The 21131-nt window shown below is 46.7% G+C and overlaps 1 protein-coding gene across 2 annotated transcripts in view; it reads right to left on the reverse strand.

Moving 5' to 3' along the window:
* GIGYF1 (GRB10 interacting GYF protein 1) overlaps window positions 1-21131 on the reverse strand; it is a 1483862-nt gene that overhangs the window by 1230061 nt on the left and 232670 nt on the right. For both annotated transcript variants that reach the window (XM_086946110.1, XM_086946109.1), the window contains exons 5-6: window positions 6793-6922; window positions 6362-6457 (exon numbers count right to left, since the gene is read on the reverse strand). In XM_086946110.1, the coding sequence (XP_086802236.1) occupies window positions 6362-6457; window positions 6793-6922 (226 nt within the window). The remainder of the gene's footprint in view (window positions 1-6361; window positions 6458-6792; window positions 6923-21131) is intronic.

The raw sequence follows: 21131 nt of genomic DNA on the forward strand, positions 1-21131 counted from the left end.
AGATTGTTTGATGCGTGTGCTGTACACATTGGTTGTATGACTTGGATTTTATTAACAAGTTGTCCAGATATGGGAAGACATGAATGCTGTCCCTTCTTAAGTGTACTGCTACTACTGCTAGACACTTTGTGAACACTCGAGGTGCTGTAGTTACTCCGAAAGGGAGTACCTTGAATTGGTAGTGTTGACCTAGTATGAACCGTAGGTACTCTGTGCGATTGATGGATGTGCGATTGATGGATGGGAATGTGGAAATAGGCGTCCTTGAGATCTGTGGCAAGGAAGTCGCCTGGCTTTAGCAACGGTAGAACCTTTTGTAGTGTGACCATATGAAAGTGGTCTGATTGTATGTACAGGTTTAGGGGCCTTAGATCTAGAATAGGTCTGAGGGACCCGTCCTTTTTGGGTATGATAAAGTATAGAGAATAAACTCCTGTGTTTTGATGTTTAGATTGGTTCTATTGCATTCTTTTGCAGTAGAGATGCCCCCTCTTGTCTTAGTAGTACGAGGTGTTCCAGTGACACGGGACGTTGTCTGGGTGAATTATTTCTCTTACCAACCTGTCTGTGGTGATGGAGTTCCAGACAGGTAGGAACTGTTGTAACCTCCCCCGACAGGAGTGGACTGGTCTGGGGGGATGGAAGGGAAGTCGCTGTTTGTGAGTAGAGGCGTTGCGATTGTTGTGGTCTCTACCTCTGCCCTTACTGTGGTTTCCTCTATATCCTCCTCTGTAATATCCTTTACTGGGCGAGGTTTGTTTGGGCACTTTGTAAGAAGCGGAGATATTGTCAGTATGGAAACCCCTAGAGGCGCCCCTATATGAGGAGCGACAAAAGGAAGTTCTATGGGCTTGAATTTGTAAAGCTCCCATGGATTTTGCCATATCTGTATCTTTTTTAATCTTCTCTAGTGCACTATCGACTGCTGGACCGAAAAGGTGTTGCTGGTCAAATTGTTGGTTTAAGATACTGGTTTGCACTTCTGGTTTGTACCCGGAGATGCGTAGCCATGAATGTCTACGCAACAGCACCCGTGTATTTATTGCTCTAGAGGCTGTGTCTGCAGTGTCTAGTGCACATCGTATGGAGGTATTAGTAATGACCTTGCCTTCCTGTATTAGGTCAGAAGCTCTGGTCTTACATAGCTCGGTCAAGTGTTGCATGAGTGATTCTAACTCATCATAATGAGCTCTATCATATCTTGCTAACAAAGCCTGAGTTTTAGCAATCCTCCAGACATTGGCTGCTTGTGAGATGGTGCGTTTCCCTGAAGCATCTAAAAGCTTGGACTCTGTCAGGGGTGGAGCATCCCGTTGTCTGCGAGTTAGCTCTTTCTCGCATTTGACACTACTAAGAGTCGAATGGCAATTGTCCTTTAATATATGCTGGATCAGTTGGAGCCGCTTTATACTTTTTTTCCAGTCTGGGGTTAATTACCCTGGGTCCGACGGGGTCTTTAAATATTTTGGGTGCATGTCTTACTACTCCACTAAGTATTGGTAGTGTGGTTGTGGTCTTATGTGATGACAGTGTGTCCATGAGGTCTTCTTCCACTGGATCTGTGTGCAAGTCTACTCTATGTAAAGTGGTTGCTCTATGAATGAGCTGCGTAAACCCAATAGTGTTATCTGGGGGAGATGGTCTAGAAGGGTATGCGTGGTCTTGTGGCAGATCTGGTGCATCTGGCGCATTATAATCTTCCCATGGGTCACCTGATGGCCCAGGAATATCATATGGTCATTAACACCTTCAGCGAGGCGCGAATTTTTCGCGCTGTGCTGAAGGTTCGAAAAACGGGCGTGGTCGTGACGGAACGGTTCCATCATCAGCACAGCCCAACCGACGCTGATGACGGAACCGTTCCGTCATAAGCATCGAAGGGGTTAATGTTGTCTATGTGATGTTCACTTTCTACCTCCTGTGAGTAACTGTCCTGATCATCATCATTTTGTGGTATAAGACTGTACTATATGGTGAATGTACAGGAGAAATATCTATTGGTATTTCTACTTCTGGTGAAGGAAACCTTAAGAGGGAAGTTTGAGTATGCTTTTTTAGAGGAACTGGAGGTAGTTTAGGATAGTCTATCTTCTTTTCAGGCCCTGCAGTGACATGTCCAGTCTTTGGATTAGTATGAAGAGTCTTTTGCTTTGGGTAAGGTTGGAAAAGCTCTTCTGCTGGAAAATCTTTTTTCGGCGCCAAAATGTTTAGGTTTTACAGTGTCTATTGTCTTTGGAGCAGATTTTGGCTTCGGTCCCGAAGACTTATCTTGTTTTTTCTTTGTATCCGAAATATTTGGTCCCGGAGTACGTCTGGACTCATCGACCCTCGGAGCCGAAGTATGTTTCAGTACCGGAGCAGGCTTCGGGTCCACTTTTTTCAGACCCGGGGTGGTCTTTGGTTCGATAGCCTTGGGAACCTCGTTCGGTCCCGAGCTGGTTTTCGGCTCGACCGCTTTTGGCAACGATGGATGCTTTGGTGCCGGCATTAATTTTGGCTTAAGGACCGTCTGCTTTTCAAGACCGACAGACTGACTCGAGCCCTAATCATCTGGAGGCTTCTTTATATTCTTCGCTGCCAAGCCAGAAGGCGGGGCGTCGGAATGTTTTGGTCGGTGTGCACCTGGACCCGAAGGTGGAGGTGGAACCGAAGACTGTCTTGGTATGGTGGGGTGAACAGGGTTGACGCTTGTACTCACGACCTGTTGACCAGCTGGAAGAGTCATCTTCGGATTGATCCTCGGCTCTAGAAGATGAATCCTCTGCTTCGGAAGCGATGTCTTTCTGCTGCTGTTCTTCGGCGTCTACCTCGATCAGAGCCTCGTCTAGGATGAGGTCTGGTGTTTATGAAGAGGACTGCACCATTACTCTTCGAGCTCGACGGTCCCTGATTGTTTTCTTGGATCGGATCGAAGCGTAGGCCTCACAGTCTCGACTCTCGTGCTCTGGAGATAAGCACAGATTGCAAACTTCATGAAGATCGGTGTGAGGGAATTTGTGTCCACACCGAGGGCACTTCTTGAAGGGTGTTCTTTCCATGAGCCAAAGGCCCAATGGCGCAGTTGGGCCCGACGAACGCTGGAATCGAGAAGTGAAGCCTTTCTCCGAAGCAGGTAACCGGAATCACTGTCGAAGACGATGCCGATGGTATTATGATGGACTATTAATTCGAAAAGAGATTGGTAACAGGACCAAACTATGAACACATCCGAGCCAGAGGGCGGAAAAAAGCAATCTGGAGATGGAGTCTATGCCCATGTGCACTACGATCTAAGGGAGGAGTCATCCACCAGACAAAGACTCTTCCAAAACAACAAAGTGTAATCATCCAGGCCCACCACCAGATGGTGATCTAATGCAATACTGTGTGGTCTGGAGCCCATATGCCTCGAACACTACATTTAGGGGTGTTACAGGTAGGGGAAGGGCAGGGACCAATAGGTCCCTGTCCTGGGGTGAGTACACCCCTATCCTGCTCCTCTCCTGTGGGAGGGGGGCAGGAGCCTATCTCGGATTGGGAGGACTCTGAATCCTCAAGATGCCAGAAGTTGTGCTTCGCCTCGCCTCTCCCACCTGAGAGGTAGAGTTGGCACAGGCAGGCACACCATCTTCCCTCATGCAGGGTTTCCCAACAGTCTTCCCGCCAGAGTGGAGGTCAGAACTGGTGGGGGCCAGTTGCAGAGTACAGCAAGTGTTCTGGAGAAGCTCACAAAGGCCTTTGAAGCTTCCCCCTGCCCATCCTGGGGGAGGAGGCCTAGCACCTCGCCCAGGCTCTGCATTGTTGCATGCACATGAGAGCGGGGGCTCTCCACCCAGGTGTCCAGCAGCATGTCTGCTGTGTGGCAGCCTAGGCAGCCTCTCAGACCAGATGTGGATTGTAGGTTAGGTTTCAGGGGGTATCTCTAAGATGCCATCTGTTGTGCATCTTAGATTAAATCCCACACTGGCATCAGTGTGGGTTTATTGTGCTGAGAAATTTGGTACCAAACTGGTCAGTCTTCAGTGTAGCCATCATGGTGCTGTGAAGTTCGTAATGACAACCTCACAGCACCATATACTCTTAATGGCATCACTGCACTTACAATGCCCAGGAATTTGTGGGCACGGCACACAGGGATGTGTGCCATATCTACTTTGTTTAGATCTGCACCAGGACACTCAGTCTGCCAAGGCAGGGTGTGGGTCTCAGGGTGCAGGGCCCCTAAGGGTGGCACAATAAGTGCTGCAGCCCTTAGGGATCTTCTCTGGTCACAATGCCTGGGGTACCATTTACCAGGAGCTGACATGTGGCCAGAGATGCCAATTGGGTTTCAGCTTCAATACAGTTTTAGGGAAGGAACACAGGCCCTGGGCACCTGATTGGCAGGAGCCCAGTGCACACTCAGTCAAAGCACATCAGCAATTCAGCAAAAAGTAGGGGCATCCCATGCTAGAAAGATGGCACTCACACCAGCCTTAAGCAGACGCCTGCAGCCCAAATCCAGAAGGCACCCCTAAACGCAACCAGGAACTAGTAAGACGATCCGACCCCAAAATGCGCCCACGGCCTTGTGTGCCCAAACAGATGGTGCCCAACCAACACTTGACTTCAAAACTTACCTCTCCAAGCGGTGGACGCACCCAGAAGTCCCAAGTATCCATGCCTGCAGTGCTTTTGCAAACCAGAGGTTCTCTATAGAAAACAGGGCGGCAAAAGTTGAAACAGCACTCTGCACCCGGCCGCCCCAGTGCCGCTGAGGGTGCACCTTTGTTTCCCCATTTGCCCGGACCTTAACCCTAGGAGCTTTGCTCCCACCACCCAGTGGCCTGCTTGCCAGCAGCCGGAGGTCCCCTACCCCCAATGGATAACATTAGGACTCTGCACACAGCTGCTCTAGTGCCACTGAGAGTGCAACAGTGCATCATGGACCTTGGGGGACCACAGAGTCTGACCATAGAACCTTAGCTCCCACAGTCGATTACTTACCTATGAATCGCTAACCTATTTTTCCTCCGTATGATAAACAATTTTCTTCCAAAAATTTTGGAGCTTTGAAATCTAAAAATATCCTTTAAAAATCACACAAATAACCAAAGCGTATTTACTTACCTGTTTACAGGAAATGTCCCAGTGCTGAATCCAGGTATCCAGCACTGAGTAAGAAAAGTAATGTAATAAGTAACTATCCTTTAATTTACTGAAAAAGGCTGTTCATTTCAATGCACTGTTTTTCTTCCAAAAAACGAAAAAAGTGAAAAGTTTTGAAATCTACAGATATTCTTTAAAAATCATGTAAAAATCCAAACGAAATTACTTACCTGTTTACAGGAAATGTCCCAGTGCTGAATCTAGGCATCCAGCATAGAGTTAGAAAAGTAACGTAAAAAGTAACTTACCTGTAATTTACTGAAAAGCCTATTCATTTCAATGTACTGTATTTGCCAAGTCCTGCAACCTAATGCATTCCCGGTAAAACAAAGTACAATTTCTATTGCATTTTTAAACTGTTCTATATCCAGTAACTTATTACTGAAATGTAATTAATGCTAACCTGTGCCAGGCGTGCTTGGTTTTAAAAAAACTGTATATTTTTATACAAAAACAATTGGCCTAGAGTTTAGGTCTTGAGTGTGTGGATTCATTTGCTGACTGAGTGTGTTCATCAAATGCTTAACACTGTACTCTGATACTGCCCGACCACTACCACAAATGAGAGTAAGGTTCTAGCTAACTTTAACCTCTGCCTATATCTGGGGTCACTTAGTCTCTGTACACAGTATACCTCCTTTTGGTGTAGTATATATAAAGCCAGTTTCCTACACCACAAGCAAGGGGTAATCCTTTTCTGTGTTAAGGAGAAGGTTGAATGGAAGTCGCCATTAAAACATGATTAGATGCAGTGGCAATTGTTAGAGACTTAACTGAATTTTGAAAAACAGCACAGAATACTGGCAGGGTTAAAGCTCAAGAATCCTTTTTGCAGCACCACCTGGTACTTCTGTCTGACCAACAAGGATCTCTGGGTTGGCACTGAATGACAGACTAAAGAAGCACACTGAGCTTTTCAGACCAATCTACTTTGTTTCACGATAGACTGGAATTGGACTTAAAGCAGGACTCCTGTACTACAATGCGCAATCAGCATCTTTCATTATGTTCAGCTAATTAGGGTTTCTGAGCTGGTTCTGTGTATATGAGAGCATTTTGAAAGGATACCGATTTGGTGATGCATGTCCCACATCTTTGACAAAATGCTGACATTTTTTCTGCATAGAAGTCCATTATGGTACTCTGAAAACTTGTACTTCAGCACCCTTCTTTGTTTTCAAACTCTTATGGACCAAACCCGACCCAACCCACCCACCCACCCCCATTAACCTACCTGTTCTTCCTCTGTTAAAGGGACAAGAGCAAGAGGCTGAAGAGGCTCATCCTGAAGAATGACAGCAAACTCTTTATCTTCCATTTCCTCCGGAACCTGCCAACAAAAAAGGCACTTTGCTAAACATCTCTTAAAGGAAGGGACAATGCTTAAAATTGACTAACCTGAACAAAATTTAAAAAAAAAGTTGATTCAGAAGCAGCAAGTAGAACTCAGGCCAATTTAAGAGTATTGTAACAGATTTAAGGCCCAGCAAATAACGTATTACTTTAAATGGTATACTGTCATAGAAACTAGATGTAAGGAACAGAGCACAAGAAAAAGATCACTTCTAAGCATTATAAGCACCTTGCACAACCTATGCTAGGAGAGTACACTGAATGATTATGTGGGCATGGTGAAGACTGGTTAAGTGGTGCGTGTAAGATTACCTTATCGTCTTTGACATAAAGTGCTAACATTTCTTCTCTCCCATAACGGTACTCTGCTAACTTGTACTTTGGCATGGCAGGAGAAGGAGGAGGTGATGTAACACCACCACCACTGGCCAGTGCACGGAGCCTGAAAAAAATAAAATGAAGCAATCAATTAAACCGCAGTTTTCAAATAGCAAAGGAAATCCCAGAACTCAAGAAGGGAGACATGACATAAAAGGATATTCATGCTCGAAGATGGCAGGATGGGAGGTTGAGAGAAACAAGAGCAGCTTCTCCTGTTAAAAAAGTTACTTACTTGCAATCTTAGTTCTCAATCACCAGCATCTTCAATTAACTGAAATATGCACACTAATGTACAAAGCCATTCCTAAAATATTTTAAACACAGCCTATGCAAAAGCACAAATCCTAGCCTTTTATTAACTGAAAATAAAACAAGCATTTGCAATGCAATAGGTCTCGCATTAGGAAAGTTTGTGTTATTGGTCTTGTAAATGACAATTTTTTTATTTATGTGTTGGTTTTGAAAATAGCTAAATTAATAGCTTTGTCATTTACAATGCCAATAGTTATAACTTTCGCAAATGTGACCCCTATAGCATTTGTAATGCAACAGGTTTTGTATTTACGTGACTTGGATGTATTGATATTACAAATAACAATGGTATTGTTCACAAAAGATCTTCGACATCAGAAAATTAAAGCAGCCCTCACTTAAGACCTAATAAAATGGCAGCATCCTCATAAACAGTGTCTACTCTTCTCTTACTTTTCTGCAACTGCCAGCACCTCATGCTAATAAGCAGTGGCTGCACGACCCTCGGAGCATATTTACAAACTGGAGGCACTTCCCCAACACCTTCCATATTGCACCTCACTGTGCAGCACTCTAGCAATTACTTAAAGGTGCCTCAGAAGCAGATGTGAATAGGACTGCTCTGTGGCTTTGTCAATGGTGAGAAGCTCAATAATTCTACAATAGATATATGTATGACCACAATGTGTTTTTTGATCTCATCTGTACACCTTCTCCAGTCAGTACGGCATGATAGGCATGAGTAAGGTATTAAGTACTGGATTGAATTTTTCATTTTGGTCCCTGTAGTTTTGCATACCCTTTTGAAATGTAGCTATCACAATGGGAAGTTTGAACAAGAACAGGATAAGCTAGTCAAGCTTGACATATGGTAACTCGAGAGTGTCCCAACCAGTGCATGAAATGGAAAAACAGAAGTGCAGGTACTCTATACCAGAGTACCTGCTTGTTTCTGAGAAGTGCCGGTAATCTCCAATCAAAAGTATAGCATTTCTCGTTGGAAGTGCAGGTACTCTCCCTCTCAAAATATAAAAGTGCAGGTACTCTGTACCGGACAGTAACGGTCAATTTAAAGCATTGGTCCCAACTTTTGTCATATTGCTTCTCCTCATGAAGTATGACAACTTTAGTTCTCCGATTGCCACCAGATCCCCTACTCAGAGTGCTATCGACCACTTTAGACACTTATTGTTGCCCCTTCATGTAAAGTGCCAAGTCCACATACAAGCTTACAGTATACGTCCCCATTATCCCCAGTCGTGATCAGCCCCACGTGGACTGGGACAGAGCCCTCTTCCACCCAGTAGCACCACTTCAACCCATGACTGGAATGTGCTGGACATTCTCACCAGCTCGAAAAGGTTGGTGCCTCCTCTCTCTTGCAGAAGTTTCTTGCCCTTCTTGTGTTTACTCCATACAGGGACATCCGCTTCTTCCTCCTTATCCTCCTGCTCAGCTTGCCCCAGCGGCAGGTCCCCAGAACAGAGTGGCTCCTGAACCCGCACTTCACCCTTCAGCTGCCTCAGGGCCCGGCGAGACAGGTTACCCTATTCCTTCGAATCTGTGCCTGTTAGGAACGGCAACTGCACATGCGCACATCCATGGTCAGGCAGCGCCATAGCACACTTCATGCGCGCGCCGCACTACACGGAAGCGTGAAGAACAGAGCGCGTGTGCGCGTCCTAGCACGCATTCACTATCGCTTGGACGTAGACGCACAAAACTGGCAGGGAAAGGTAAGCAGTCACATGAAAGGTTAGTGATAACGAAGAGTGCTCGTCATTTCAATTATGTGTGGCTACCTGCTACATGAGGAATTTCAGTTTCTGTATATTCAGTTTCAGTATATGCAGGAGGGGGGGGCAGTTGTGTGTGTATGCGCGGCGGCGGGGGTTCTCTATGTGTGTGTGCGCGTGTAGGCGGGGGGGTTTCCTGTATGTGTGTGTGTGTGTGGGCGTGCGTGCCTGTGTGTCTGCTTACAAGGAGCCATGGGAAACAGGAAGCGCGCGCGACCTGATCCGTTTACGCGCGCACATCTCTTGTCGCCTGTCTCCCTTGGCTAATTGTAAGCAGAAATGATTGCAATAGAGTCCCGCAGCGACGGTCGCTTCGCGATCGGTTCGCAGTGCGAGACCTAAAAAGCCCTTTGATCCTTATAACTTGTTCTGACTTCTTTAAACTTTTATTTAAAAAAGAAAGAGGGGTGCAAGAAACTGTTAGAGGCAGCAGAAAAAGTGATCTCACTGGGGTCCACCTATAGTGTTCAAAACACCATAAATGACTGGCATTCTACAAAGTAACAGATATTTTTCATAAGGTGCAATTTCGAATATAGATAGCATAGATATCTTCCTCATATACCTTGTACCAATGTTTTCCTAGGTTCCAAATTCAAAATTTCATTCACCGGCACAAAAAGGAGAACCTCTCCTCTAGAATCTGTCTGCTTCTGAATGATTTGTCAGTCTAGTAATAGGCTAAAAGAAGATGGGTAGTCAGAGGCCAGGTAGTCAAGTTCACAATGTAAAGCTGAGGGAGTGTTGGACCCGTCCTCGTGGCGTGGTCCCACTCCTCCCGCATGGCAGGCCCTAGACGACATCGATCCCCGTCCTCCGGCCTGAGGCTACCCCCTCCAACCTTCACGAGAGCCGCCACTCATGGCGACTCCCGGCTCTACCCCACCAGAACATGGCGACCCCTACTCGCCCCACGCTGCTGGTCCGATCCCTATCCCGGGCCACCCTTTCAAGCCCCGACTTCATCTGAGGCCTTCCCCGTTCGGGCCCCGTGGCCTCGGGCCGACCTCTGCAGCGGCCCCAGCAAAGCACAGACATTGAGGCACCGAGATCCGACCAGGTGGTAAAACGGCCACTTGACGGATCGAGGAGGGGAGTTTTGATGGCCCTCCAGCCGTCCCCGGACGCCTGGTTTCGATCGCCCTCTGGCCTCCCTGGGCGCTGGCTCCACCCTCCTGCTGGGAGTCTGGACACTCATCCCGGCCCCTCTGACCCCCAGGTGCGAGGGTCCGGACAACAAAGGACTCCAGACCTATATCTGGGGCAGCTCTGGAATGGGTCGGTAGTTACATCATGGAGTCGAGAGACCCTGAGAAGAACTCGCCTACTTCGAACACTGTAACCATCTTTGGAGCCCTGCTGGCGCTGCCGCGGCCCAACCTCGCTAAAACCATCTTCGGAGCCCTGCTGGCGCTGCCCGACCTCGCTGAAACCATCTTCGGAGCCCTGCTGGAGCTGCCGCGGCCCGACCTCGTTGAAACCATCTTCAGAGCCCTGCTGCCGCGGCCCAACCTCGCTGAAACCATCTTCGAGCCCTACTGGCACTGCCGCGGCCCGACCTCGCTGAACCATCTTCAGAGCCCTGCTGGCACTGCAGCGGCCCGACCTCGCTGAACCATCTTCGGAGCCCTGCTGGCGCTGGCGCGGCCCGACCCAGAGGAACCCACCCAGCTCGAGGATTGAGAGCTGAGCGTAGGGTATCCCTGTACCAGGCTGGTACCAAGACTGTCCTGCTAGCCCCTTCCCACAGTTACTAAGACCTCAAGGATCCCTCAATCCACTTGTACATATATTGATAACCTGCCTTGATTGCTGATAAAGACGTTAAGAATCTATCCTTGTGTGGTGTCCATCTTTAGTGGTGTGATTGCTCGCCTGTACGATCCTAGGAGAGGAACCTCGCCGGGAGGCCTCTCGACGGCGCTCGGCCAGTTCCAGACGGAGAGGTGGGTCTCGGGGTGGTCGGTCAGACAGCCTCTGCCTCCCCCCTAAGATCGCCTTTCTAACAGGGAGGATTCTGCTGGCCATTCCAGAAGGAAAATCTAAAAAGCACTTGTGGTCTAACAAGTAGATCTGGAAACTACCATGGATAGTAGCATGGATCTAGAAACCTGGATGCACCAGGTCTGTATTTCAGGTTTATATTTATGGTGAAGATCATTTCTGGGGACCCCTAAGGCTAGCAATTCATTCTTTCACTTAAAAACAGTACTTTTTAACTGGACTGCTTTGATATTTTCCTCACCGTTAGATGGGCTGTTATCAGCAAGATGTGTTGAAAACCAAGACCACATCATCTGAGCTCCATAAGAGGAACCTGAAACTCATTCCATCAGTTGGTTGACAAACATGGGAGCGGTCTCAGCAGCAACACTTCCCTCGGAGAAATGCATCCAAAAGGATGGTTGGCAACAGAAAAACGGCAATGCAGATAAGAAAACAGGAATTTAAAAACAGGCAAACAAGTTGGGCCCATGGTAAAACTTGATACACAAATTGCACAAAAATTGAGGGAAATTGGCAATGGATCAACAGCTATTGCACAAACTAAGAAAACTATAAGAAAACCATAAGAAAAGTGAGTCCCCGAAAGAAAAAAAGAAAAAAATGTAAGCAAAACCACATGCTTGATGTGGTTCTCAGCAACAGGAAGTAAGGACAGCTGTGCATTTGTTTTTGGAGCTTAAAGAAAGCAATAACCTTCAAGACCATAACTTAAGTGACCATTTAGATTCCTCTGCACACTTGCAGTGTCCATTAGTTAAGAGTTAGGACTAGTTTCCTAAGCACTCGTTCAGGTTCCATTGCAGGGGACTCCCCAATCAATCAATCATTTGTAAAGCGCACTAGATACCAGCGAGGGTCGCCAGGCGCTGGGGGAAGGGAGGGGGGGGTCGGAGGGGCGCTACTGATCAAACAGCCAGGTCTTGAGTATCCTCCTGAAGGTTAGCAGGTCTTGGGTCTGCCGTAGGCTCAGTGGGAGGGTGTTCCATGTCTTGGCGGCGAGGTGGGAGTAGGATCTCCCACCGGTGGTTGTTCTTCGGATGCGCGGGATGGTGGCGAGTGAGAGGTCGGCAGAGCGTAGCTGGCGGTTGGGGATGTAGAAGGAGAGCAGTCTGTTGAGGTAGGCTGGGCCGGTCTTGTGGAGTGCCTTGTGTGCGTGGGCGAGGAGCTTGAAGGATAGTCTCTTGTTGACGGGGAGCCAGTGCAATTCAGTTCCGGCCAACTGAAGAATATCTAGCAACTACTAATCCTTGGGCATTCAGTGTCCTTCAGCTCTGCTTAGGCACAAGGAATACGCTCCAGTAGAAATGTCCAGCGGCATGAGGATACAAGGATTTTACCTCAAGGCAGTCTGTCCCCTCAGAAGGAACCTATGCACACTCCAGCTCCAAGAGAAGAGCTCCACCGGGAAAGCAGGTTTTCTGGTTGGACCTCTATGGCATTGAAGGTTAGCAAAAGGCCATAATTCTTAGTTCTTGGAGAATATTTCCACTTTCAAAAACGGTTGTTTTGCAGCTTGAAGAATTTTCTGGATTCAGATGCTGTGCATTATCCTGCCATCTAGTGGTTGGGTCCAGAATTGTTTTTCTTTTTAGGGCTCGGCCTACGTTCCCCAAAAAGTGGGCGTGGCTAAAGAGTCCTCTTCTGAGGGCTTAGAAAATCGTACCTACCGAATTCCAGAAAGCGCGTGATTTTTTCTGGTTTGTTTTGGCAGCTGCATGGCAATTGGGCCTCGCATGCATGTGCTTTTACAAGACAGCACGCAATAGGCCATAGGCGTTAGAGTTGCTCCGCCTGGTGCATTTTGTGTGCGGTTACGCGCACGAGAGGGGCATATTTCTTCAATTACCAGCTGTTAGGGCCCGCGGTAATTGAAGACAGATGCTGGGCGCGCGTGCACCAGTCTCGAGTTTTTAGGGCTCGGAGCTACGGGCGCGCACCACTGCTCGTTTCAGGACTGATTTCTGCTTCCTTTCATGCGTCAGTGTGACGGCCGCGGTATCGTCTATGTTCTGCTTGTTTTTTTTAATGATTCGATCGCTTTCGCGATTGGTTGAAGTGCCGATTGTTTTCTTTGTAGTAAACAAAACCGAAAGTGTATTTTTATTTTCCTCAGCAGATCCATCCTATGTCCGACTATTTGTTTTTCCTGTTGTGTGAATTATGACAGGGGGGCCTTTGGTGCAGATAACGCATCGTGTCAACTTTCAAATATAATGGGTTTCAGTGTAAGACGCTGCACATATATGTAGTTTTGATTTGTGCACTGTAAATCTCCAGGTTGTAGTTGATTAAAAGGCACTTCTTGGCATGTCTTATAAAACAGGCCCGCCGCATGTTTACGGTATTGCAGGACCACCGATGTGCTGTGTGTACTCTTCTGTACACATACATTCCTAGATCAGCGAAAGGATGGCTCCAGAACCAGTCTTACTTTTAATACATCTATGGGCCCAGCGCTGCCAGAAGCAATGATGTCATAGTCACGCCAATAAGCAGAACACTGAGTTACGACGCCATATGCGAAAAAAAGGGTCTCGTTAGGTTTTCATTTTAATGACCTCAGGTAAATGAAATTCTGGGTTGGCCCTTCTGGTGCTTGCACCCACGTCCCACAGGTTGCGCACAGTTCTCTGCAGCAAACGCCTTAACCCACTGTTATGTTACCTTGACATACAGACATAATAAATGCATGCATGAATTTAAACGAGCAAGAAAACGGTGGATAAATAAGAAACAGAAGAGGCCATTTTAAGGATTTGAGGCGTTGCTTGTGAGCTGGACCTGGGAGAGCAGTGGACTGCACCGCCGATGTGAGTCCTGTATCAGTCGGAAATCCTTAAACTAAGCTGATAAGTGTCAGAAAGAATTTAGACATTGATCTATTTTACTTGAGATGTGGGAGGGAGGAGGCCAGGGCAGTGCGCGGGAGCGGGTGTGGCTGCCGTGCTCGCAGCACTTTGCTGCCGCAGAGAGTGTATCAGCCATCAGCCTGCATTACGGTGACCCGCAGGGAGCACCAGCTGTTTGCTTTCATTTATTTCTCCCTGCAACCATCCTTCTGGAGCTCGTGGTATAGTACTGTGGGTTAATGTGCCTGCTGCGGAGAGCGGTTCAAATCAGCCCGGCACATTCAATTCTGCTTAAGAATATGTAATGATGCAGTACATTCAAGTGCGCAATAATGTTGGTACTGGCTGCTTTTAGGCAGAAGCAGAGCAATTTGTAGTTGACCATATGTTTTATAATGTCCACTTTATTCTTGTGCAGAGTTTTGTGGGCCGTGTAATATTGTTGAGATATTGCGCAAGTGCACTTTCATATTTTCACAGCGTTTCAGAATTTTTAGCCGCTGCTAGAAATGCAATATACCAGGTTTGCTTTCTATTTTATAATAGTTTTTGGAAAACGTGGTGAGGATTCGTAAGGAACATGCTACTTACCAGTATGCATCTGTTCTTGGCATAGAGGGCTGCAGAGTGGTACATTATGAATAGATCGCCATCTGGTGTTGGGCTCGGATGATTGCACTTGTTTTTCTCTTGGAGAGTCTTTTGTAGACTGGTGGCTTCTCCTTTGGGTGCTAGTGCGCATGGGCTCCGGCTCCATCCTTAGATTGTTTTGCCATAGTAGGGTTAGATGGAGTAGTATGATAGAATACAGATAGAAATGCCCATGTAAGTGTATCTAAATAAGATAGTGTTGAAACAGACACAGGTTTCCGGGGAGGCTGGGAGGGCATGTACCACTCTGCAGCATTCTATGCCAAGAACAGATGCGAGTTGAGAAGTGTGGCTCACGGGTTAGAGGAGGCAGACCTGGAAGCAGAGGTCAGCCCAGGACCAGGGTTCAATTCCCGGCTCGGCGGGGTCTTGAGTCCTAAAATGTCCACGGACTCGACAATTCTCGCTCCGGTGCCTACTCGATTCACGGTTTCAAACTCTGCGACTCTGGGCAATAGCTTGCTTAATCTCCACAATGGCCCCTCGCGGCGGGATGCCTGACTCACCTTGCGGATACCCTGCCGGGGTTATCTCACAGGGGAATACCAGGACGGGTTCCCTAAGCAAGCGCTTAGATACCGGGTCTGTGATTTGCGTTATATAAATTCATTTACATACTGGTAAGTAGCATATTCCGTTCGAGGCATATGGGCTGCAGATGGAACATTATGAATAGATTATACAGCAGTTATCTCCCTAGCGGTGGTCATCAGTGTCTGTTGCAACAGTCTGAAATAAAGTTTTTAATACAGCTTGTCCCACTCTAGCCTGTTGTGTTGCCTGCATATCTACACAGTAGTGTTTTGTGAAGGTATGCGGTGTAACCCAGGTAGCTGCTTTGCTTATGTCATCTAGGGGAATGTTTCCTAAGAATGCCATAGATGCTCCTAGTTTACGTGTAAAGTGAGCTCTAGGAGGAACAGTTAATGTCCTCTTTGCTTTTAAGAAGCATATTTGTATACATTTTACAATCCACCTGGCAATGCCTGCTTTAGAGATGGGATTGCCCTTATGTGTAGGAGAAAATGCTACAAATAGTGGTTTTGTTTTTCTGAAAGTTTGTGTTCTTTCTATGTAGTACAATATTCCCTTCTGACATCTAATGTATGTAGGGCCCTTTCTGCTACCGTCTGGTTTTGGAAAGAAGACCGGTAGTTCCACTGGCTGATTGATGTGGAATGCCGAAATTACTTTAGGCAAGAATTTTGGGTTTGTTCTAAGAACCACTTTATTTTGGTGTAACTGCATAAATAGTTCTTGTATTGTAAACGCTTGCAATTCACTTACTCTTCTGAGTGAAGTAATAGCTATAAGAAAGGCCACCTTCCATGTTAGGAATTGTATTTCACACCTAGGCATAGGTTCGAAAGGTGGTCCCATTACTCTGGTAAGTACTATGTTGAGATTCCAGACTGGGGAAGGTGGCCATCTTGGTGGAATGACTCTTTTGAGGCCTTCCATGAAAGCTTTTATTGCTGGTACTTTAAACAGGGAAAGATGTTGTCTGTTTTGTAGGTACGCCGCTATAGCTGCAAGATGTACTCTAATAGAGGTGTACGCTAGGCTACATTGCTGCAAGTGTAGTAAATAGCAAATAATCTGTTTAGTGGATGCGTCCAGAGGATTAATGTTGTTACTGTTACAGTATACAGCAAACCTTTTCCACTTTGCTGCATAGCATGCTCTGGTGGTAGGACGTCTTGCTTGCTTAATGATTTCCATACAGTTTGGAGGTAAATCTAAGTATCCAAATTCTATGACCTCAGGAGCCAGATCGCTAGGTTCAATTGTTTGGGATCTGGGTGCATTATTTCTCCATGGTTCTGTGTAAGGTGCATGGGTAATCTCAGCTTTTGATGTGGCACCTGTGAGAGTTGCAGTAGCGTGGTAAACCACGGCTGTCTTGCCCACGTGGGTGCTACTAGTATCATTGTCATTGAATGTAGTTGCAGTTTCCGAACCACTAATGGAATTAGAGGGAGAGGGGGAAAAGCGTAAGCAAATTTGTTGGACCAATTTATCCATAGCGCATTGCCCTGAGACCGGTGGTGTGGTTAACTGGATGCGGAGTTTTGGCATTTTGCGTTCTGATGAGTGGCAAAGAGATCCATCTCTGGTTGTCCCCATCTTTGGAAGAATGGCTGCAGTATTTGGTTGTGCAGTTACCATTCGTGTATTTGTTCTGACTCTCTGCTTAGGATGTCTGCTATCTGACTTTGAACTCCTGGTAGGTGTTCGGCTAACAGATAAATCTTTTGAGGAATGGCCCATCTCCAAATGTCCTGTGCTAGTCTGGATAGTTGGAGAGAGTGTGTCCCCCCTGTTTTTGAATATAATACATTGCAGTCATGTTGTCTGTTCTGATCAGGACTGCTTTGTTGAGTATTTGCATTTGGAAAGCTTTTAATGCTAGAAATACTGCTAGTAGTTCCAAATAATTGATGTGCAGTCTTTTTTGCTGTACACTCTATTTTCCCTGCACTGTATATTTGTCCATATGCGCTCCCCATCCGGTGAGCGATGCGTCCGCTGTTAGTATCACTTGTGGAATCGGTTCTAGGAACGTCCGCCCCTTGGAAATGTTTGTTGTGTTCCACCACTTCAGAGAGCGATGTGTGCGGTCGTCTACCAACACCAGATCTGTAATCGGACCTTGAGCCTGATTCTACTGTGTCGCTAGACACTCTTGTAGTGGACGCATTTGTAGTCTGGCATATGGTATAAGCAGTATGCAGGAGGACATCATCCCTAACAGCTGCATGAACACTCGAGCTGTTAGTGAGTGTTGTGGTTGAAATTTTTGGATCAACGTGATCATGGTTTGGATCCTGATTGGATTGGGGTATGCTTTGGCTCTTTGTGTCTATAGTAGCCCCTAGGTATTGTTGAATCTTGTTTGGTTGTAGGTGGGATTTTTTGCAGTTCACCGTAAACCCTAGCTGGTGCAGCAATTGAATGGTCTTCTGTGTGTTCTGAAGACATTCTTCCTGTGACTTGGCCTTTATTAGCCAATCGTCCAAGTAAGGGAAGACATGTATTTGTTGTCTTCTTAGGTGTGCTGCAACTACTGCTAGGCATTTTGTCAACACCCTTGGTGCCGTTGTGACCCCAAACGGAAAGACTTTGAACTGATAATGTTGTCCTTCTACTACAAACCTGAGGCATTTTCTGTGGGCTTTGTGAATTGGGATGTGAAAGTAAGCGTCTTTTAGATCCAGTGTAGAAAGAAAGTCCCCTTTCTTCAGTAAAGGAAGTACTTGTTGGAGCGTGACCATATGGAAAATGTTCCGAGTTTATGTATGCATTGAGAGGTCTGAGGTCTAAGATTGGTCTTAGAGATCAGTCTTTTTTGGGGATTAGGAAGCAAAAAGAGTATACTCGTGTCCCTTGCTGATGTTTTGGAACCTTCTCTATGGCATGCTTTTGTAGCAGTGATAGTACTTCTTGTTTTAACAATGTCAGATGATCTCGACTCATTGGACGCTGTCTGGGGGGGATGTTTGGTGGGGTAGCTGCGAGTTCCAGGCAATAACCATGTTGGATAATTTGTCTCACCCACTTGTCCGATGTGATGTTTTCCCAGACAGGTAGGAACTGTGATAGACGTCCCCCGACCGGTGTTATATGGTCTGGGGGGAGTTGTATTAAGTCACTGTTTTGGAGTTGGGGAGTTGAGGTTATTATTTCCTCTACCGTTGTGGTTACCTCTGTAACTGACTCTTGAATTACCTCTGGGTGATGTAGGTGTAAAAGAGGTAGATTGCTGGCTTGTGCCTGTATTTTTTGACCCCCCTCTATAGGTGGCCCTACGAAAGGAACCCCTTTGAGTTGGCTGTTGTAATGCTCTCATTGATTTAGCAGTTTCTGTCTTTTTTCATCTTTTCTAAAGTCTCATCTGTACCGGAGCCGAAAAGTGTTTTTTGATCAAAGGGTTGGTTCAATAAAGATGTTTGTACTTCTTGTTTGAACCCTGAGACCCTAAGCCATGCATGTCTTCTTAGCATGATACTGGTGTTGATGGATCTTGCTGCAGTGTCTGCCGCGTCTGGGGCGCACTTAATGGAAGTGTTGGTTATTATCTTCCCTTCCTGTATAAGCTGGTCTGCCCTTTTTTGATGTTCCTTAGGGAGATGCGTGATGAGTTTTTCTAACTCATCATAATGCGCTCTATCATAGCGTGCAAGTAGCGCTTGTGTATTAGCTATGCGCCAGCTGTTTGTTGCTTGGGATGCTACTCTTTTGCCCGATGCATCTATTAACTTTGACTCCTTATCAGGAGGAGGAGCTTCTCCTGTAGATAATGAGTTTGCTCTTTTACGAGCGTTTGTAACTACAAGCGAGTCCAGAGGTACCTGTCCTTTGATAAATATTGGGTCCTTTGGGGCTGCCTTATATTTTTTATCAATTCTTGGGTTTAATACCCTAGCCCTCACAGGGTCTTTGAATATGTCTGCTGTGTGACTGAGAAGACCCTTCAGCATAGGTAGAGTGCCTGATGTTCTTTGTGCAGCAGGCAGCGTTTCTAAAAGAAAATCCTCTATTTGAGGTTCTGTATGCAAGTCTACCTTATGGTATTTTGCTGCCCTATTAATCAACTGCACAAACCCTGTATAATCATCAGGTGGTGAAGGTTTTGAGGGGTATATTTCTGGGTCGTTATCATCTGACCCTGCATCAGAATTCTTCCATGGGTCTTCTTCATCTGGGTTAGTGTTGTCATCCCCATGAGGTTCTCCCTCCCCTGTATCACTGTCTACATCTGTTTGAGGTGTAGATGGTCTTGGTGTAGAAGGTGGAGGAATAGCTGGCATAGTGTGAGGAATAGGAGAAGAGGGTGTGTCTCTAGGCCGAGGAGAAAGAGGAGGAGTTGTATTTGTCCCCATTGTTCTCTTTTTAGGAGGAAGAGCTTTGTCATCTAGCTGTTCATTCTTCCTCTTTTTCGGTGATTTTGTCACTAGTTTGCGGATCGACAGTCTTTTGTTTTGGATCGGTTTGCTGCTCCTGTGTCGGTACCGAAGTTCTTGGTTCCGAAAGGTGCCTTTGCTTCTGACCGTCAATGTTCTGTGTTTCCCGCACCGAGAATTTGTTCGATTCTGATTTTTTCGGTGTCGAGTAAGTCTTCGACGTCGAAGCAGGTTTCGGTTTCGACATAAAATGTTTCGATGCCGAGCTTTCCTCGGCATCGAAACATGGAGCTTCGGTGTCGATGTCGATGTCTACCGTTTCTCGGATCCGACATGGTGGGAGGCCGAGAGTTTCGGTTTCTGTTCCGTTGCCGGGCCCGAAGCCGGGGCGTCGGAAAATTTCTTCGGTGGTCTGACCGGGCTCGAAGGCGGGGTCGGTACCACACGGGGTCGGTTTTTTGGTAAGAGGACGTCGTCACTCACGGTTTGTTGAACGTCGATTTCCTCGACATCAGACTCGTCCACTTCCGACCCCGACTCTTCTTCATGTTCCTCTTCTTCGAGGTGCTGGTCCTCGAACAGCTCCGGGATTGCCTCAGACTGCATTCTCGAAACCTCGTGTCTTCGAGCTTGACGGTTTCTAATCGACTTGGAGGAGAATGCTGCGCAGGCTTCGCAGTCCCTGGATTTGTGTTCAGGTGATAGGCAGAGATTGCACACCTCGTGTAGGTCCTTGTGTGGGAACTTAGCACCACACATTGGACAACTCTTAAATGGAGTCCTTTCTATGGACTCCGGGCTGGACTACGTCGAGAAAGGCCTCCCGGTCTCGTCAACGTAGAAGAAAATGTTTATTGTTGGAGTCGCAACAAGTCGGAATGGAAATGAAATCTCATTTGATAACAATACCGTCGAATTGGAAAGGGAATACGCGCCGAAATATCACTTCTCGAAGTCTATCTGGAGCGCTTCGATCCTCATCCGAACCCGATGGCGGAAAAAACAATCTAAGGATGGAGCCCATGCCCATGCGCACTAGCACCCAAAGGAGGAGTCACCAGTCTACAAAAGACTCCAAGAGAAAAACAAGTGCAATCATCCGAGCCCAACACCAGATGGCGATCTATTCATAATGTACCATCTGCAGCCCATATGCCTCGAACACCTATTTACAGAAAGGCAGCGCAGTCCTTAAACATTCTACACAAAAATATGCAGAAGTTTGGCATACAATGGTGATTGATGAGAATAGATTGCCAAAGTCCTGCCACCAGAGTAAACCCCAACGCAACCGATGTTGACAGATCTGCGCAGACTTTTTTAAAAGCTCCTTATGCACAGAATTGTGCTTTTTAAATGAAGAGAGGGTCGCCAAAATGTGAATTCTATTTTATATGCCACAATGAGTATTACAAAATCAACGCATGCTTCCAATTGTGTTCTCATTGGTCGGGCCAATGTTGAGTTTGGAATGGATCACAGTGTTTAAACAAAGCTGATGGTCCGGCTTGCAACGGTGTCGGTTCTGACTGTGATCAGAGTCAGTGTTGCGCAATGGTCTGGCGATGTTGGTTATCGTCCGGTAACGTTAATGTAAGGCAGGGTTGGCTGATGGTGGTGGCTCATGCTTGGTCAGGTTATCTTGATGTTCTACAGAGGTACGGACACTCGTCCCAGGCCGCGTTGGAAGCGTGTTCCGCGTCTTGTGCTGGCTCTGCCTCCTGCCAGCACAAGACGCGGAACACGCTTCCAACGCGGCCTGGGACGAGTGTCCGTACCCCCTGAGGGAACCTTTTTGAAATTATCTTCAG

This window comes from Lissotriton vulgaris, chromosome 12 (assembly GCF_964263255.1).
Source record: "Lissotriton vulgaris chromosome 12, aLisVul1.2, whole genome shotgun sequence".
NCBI lineage: Eukaryota > Metazoa > Chordata > Amphibia > Caudata > Salamandridae > Lissotriton > Lissotriton vulgaris.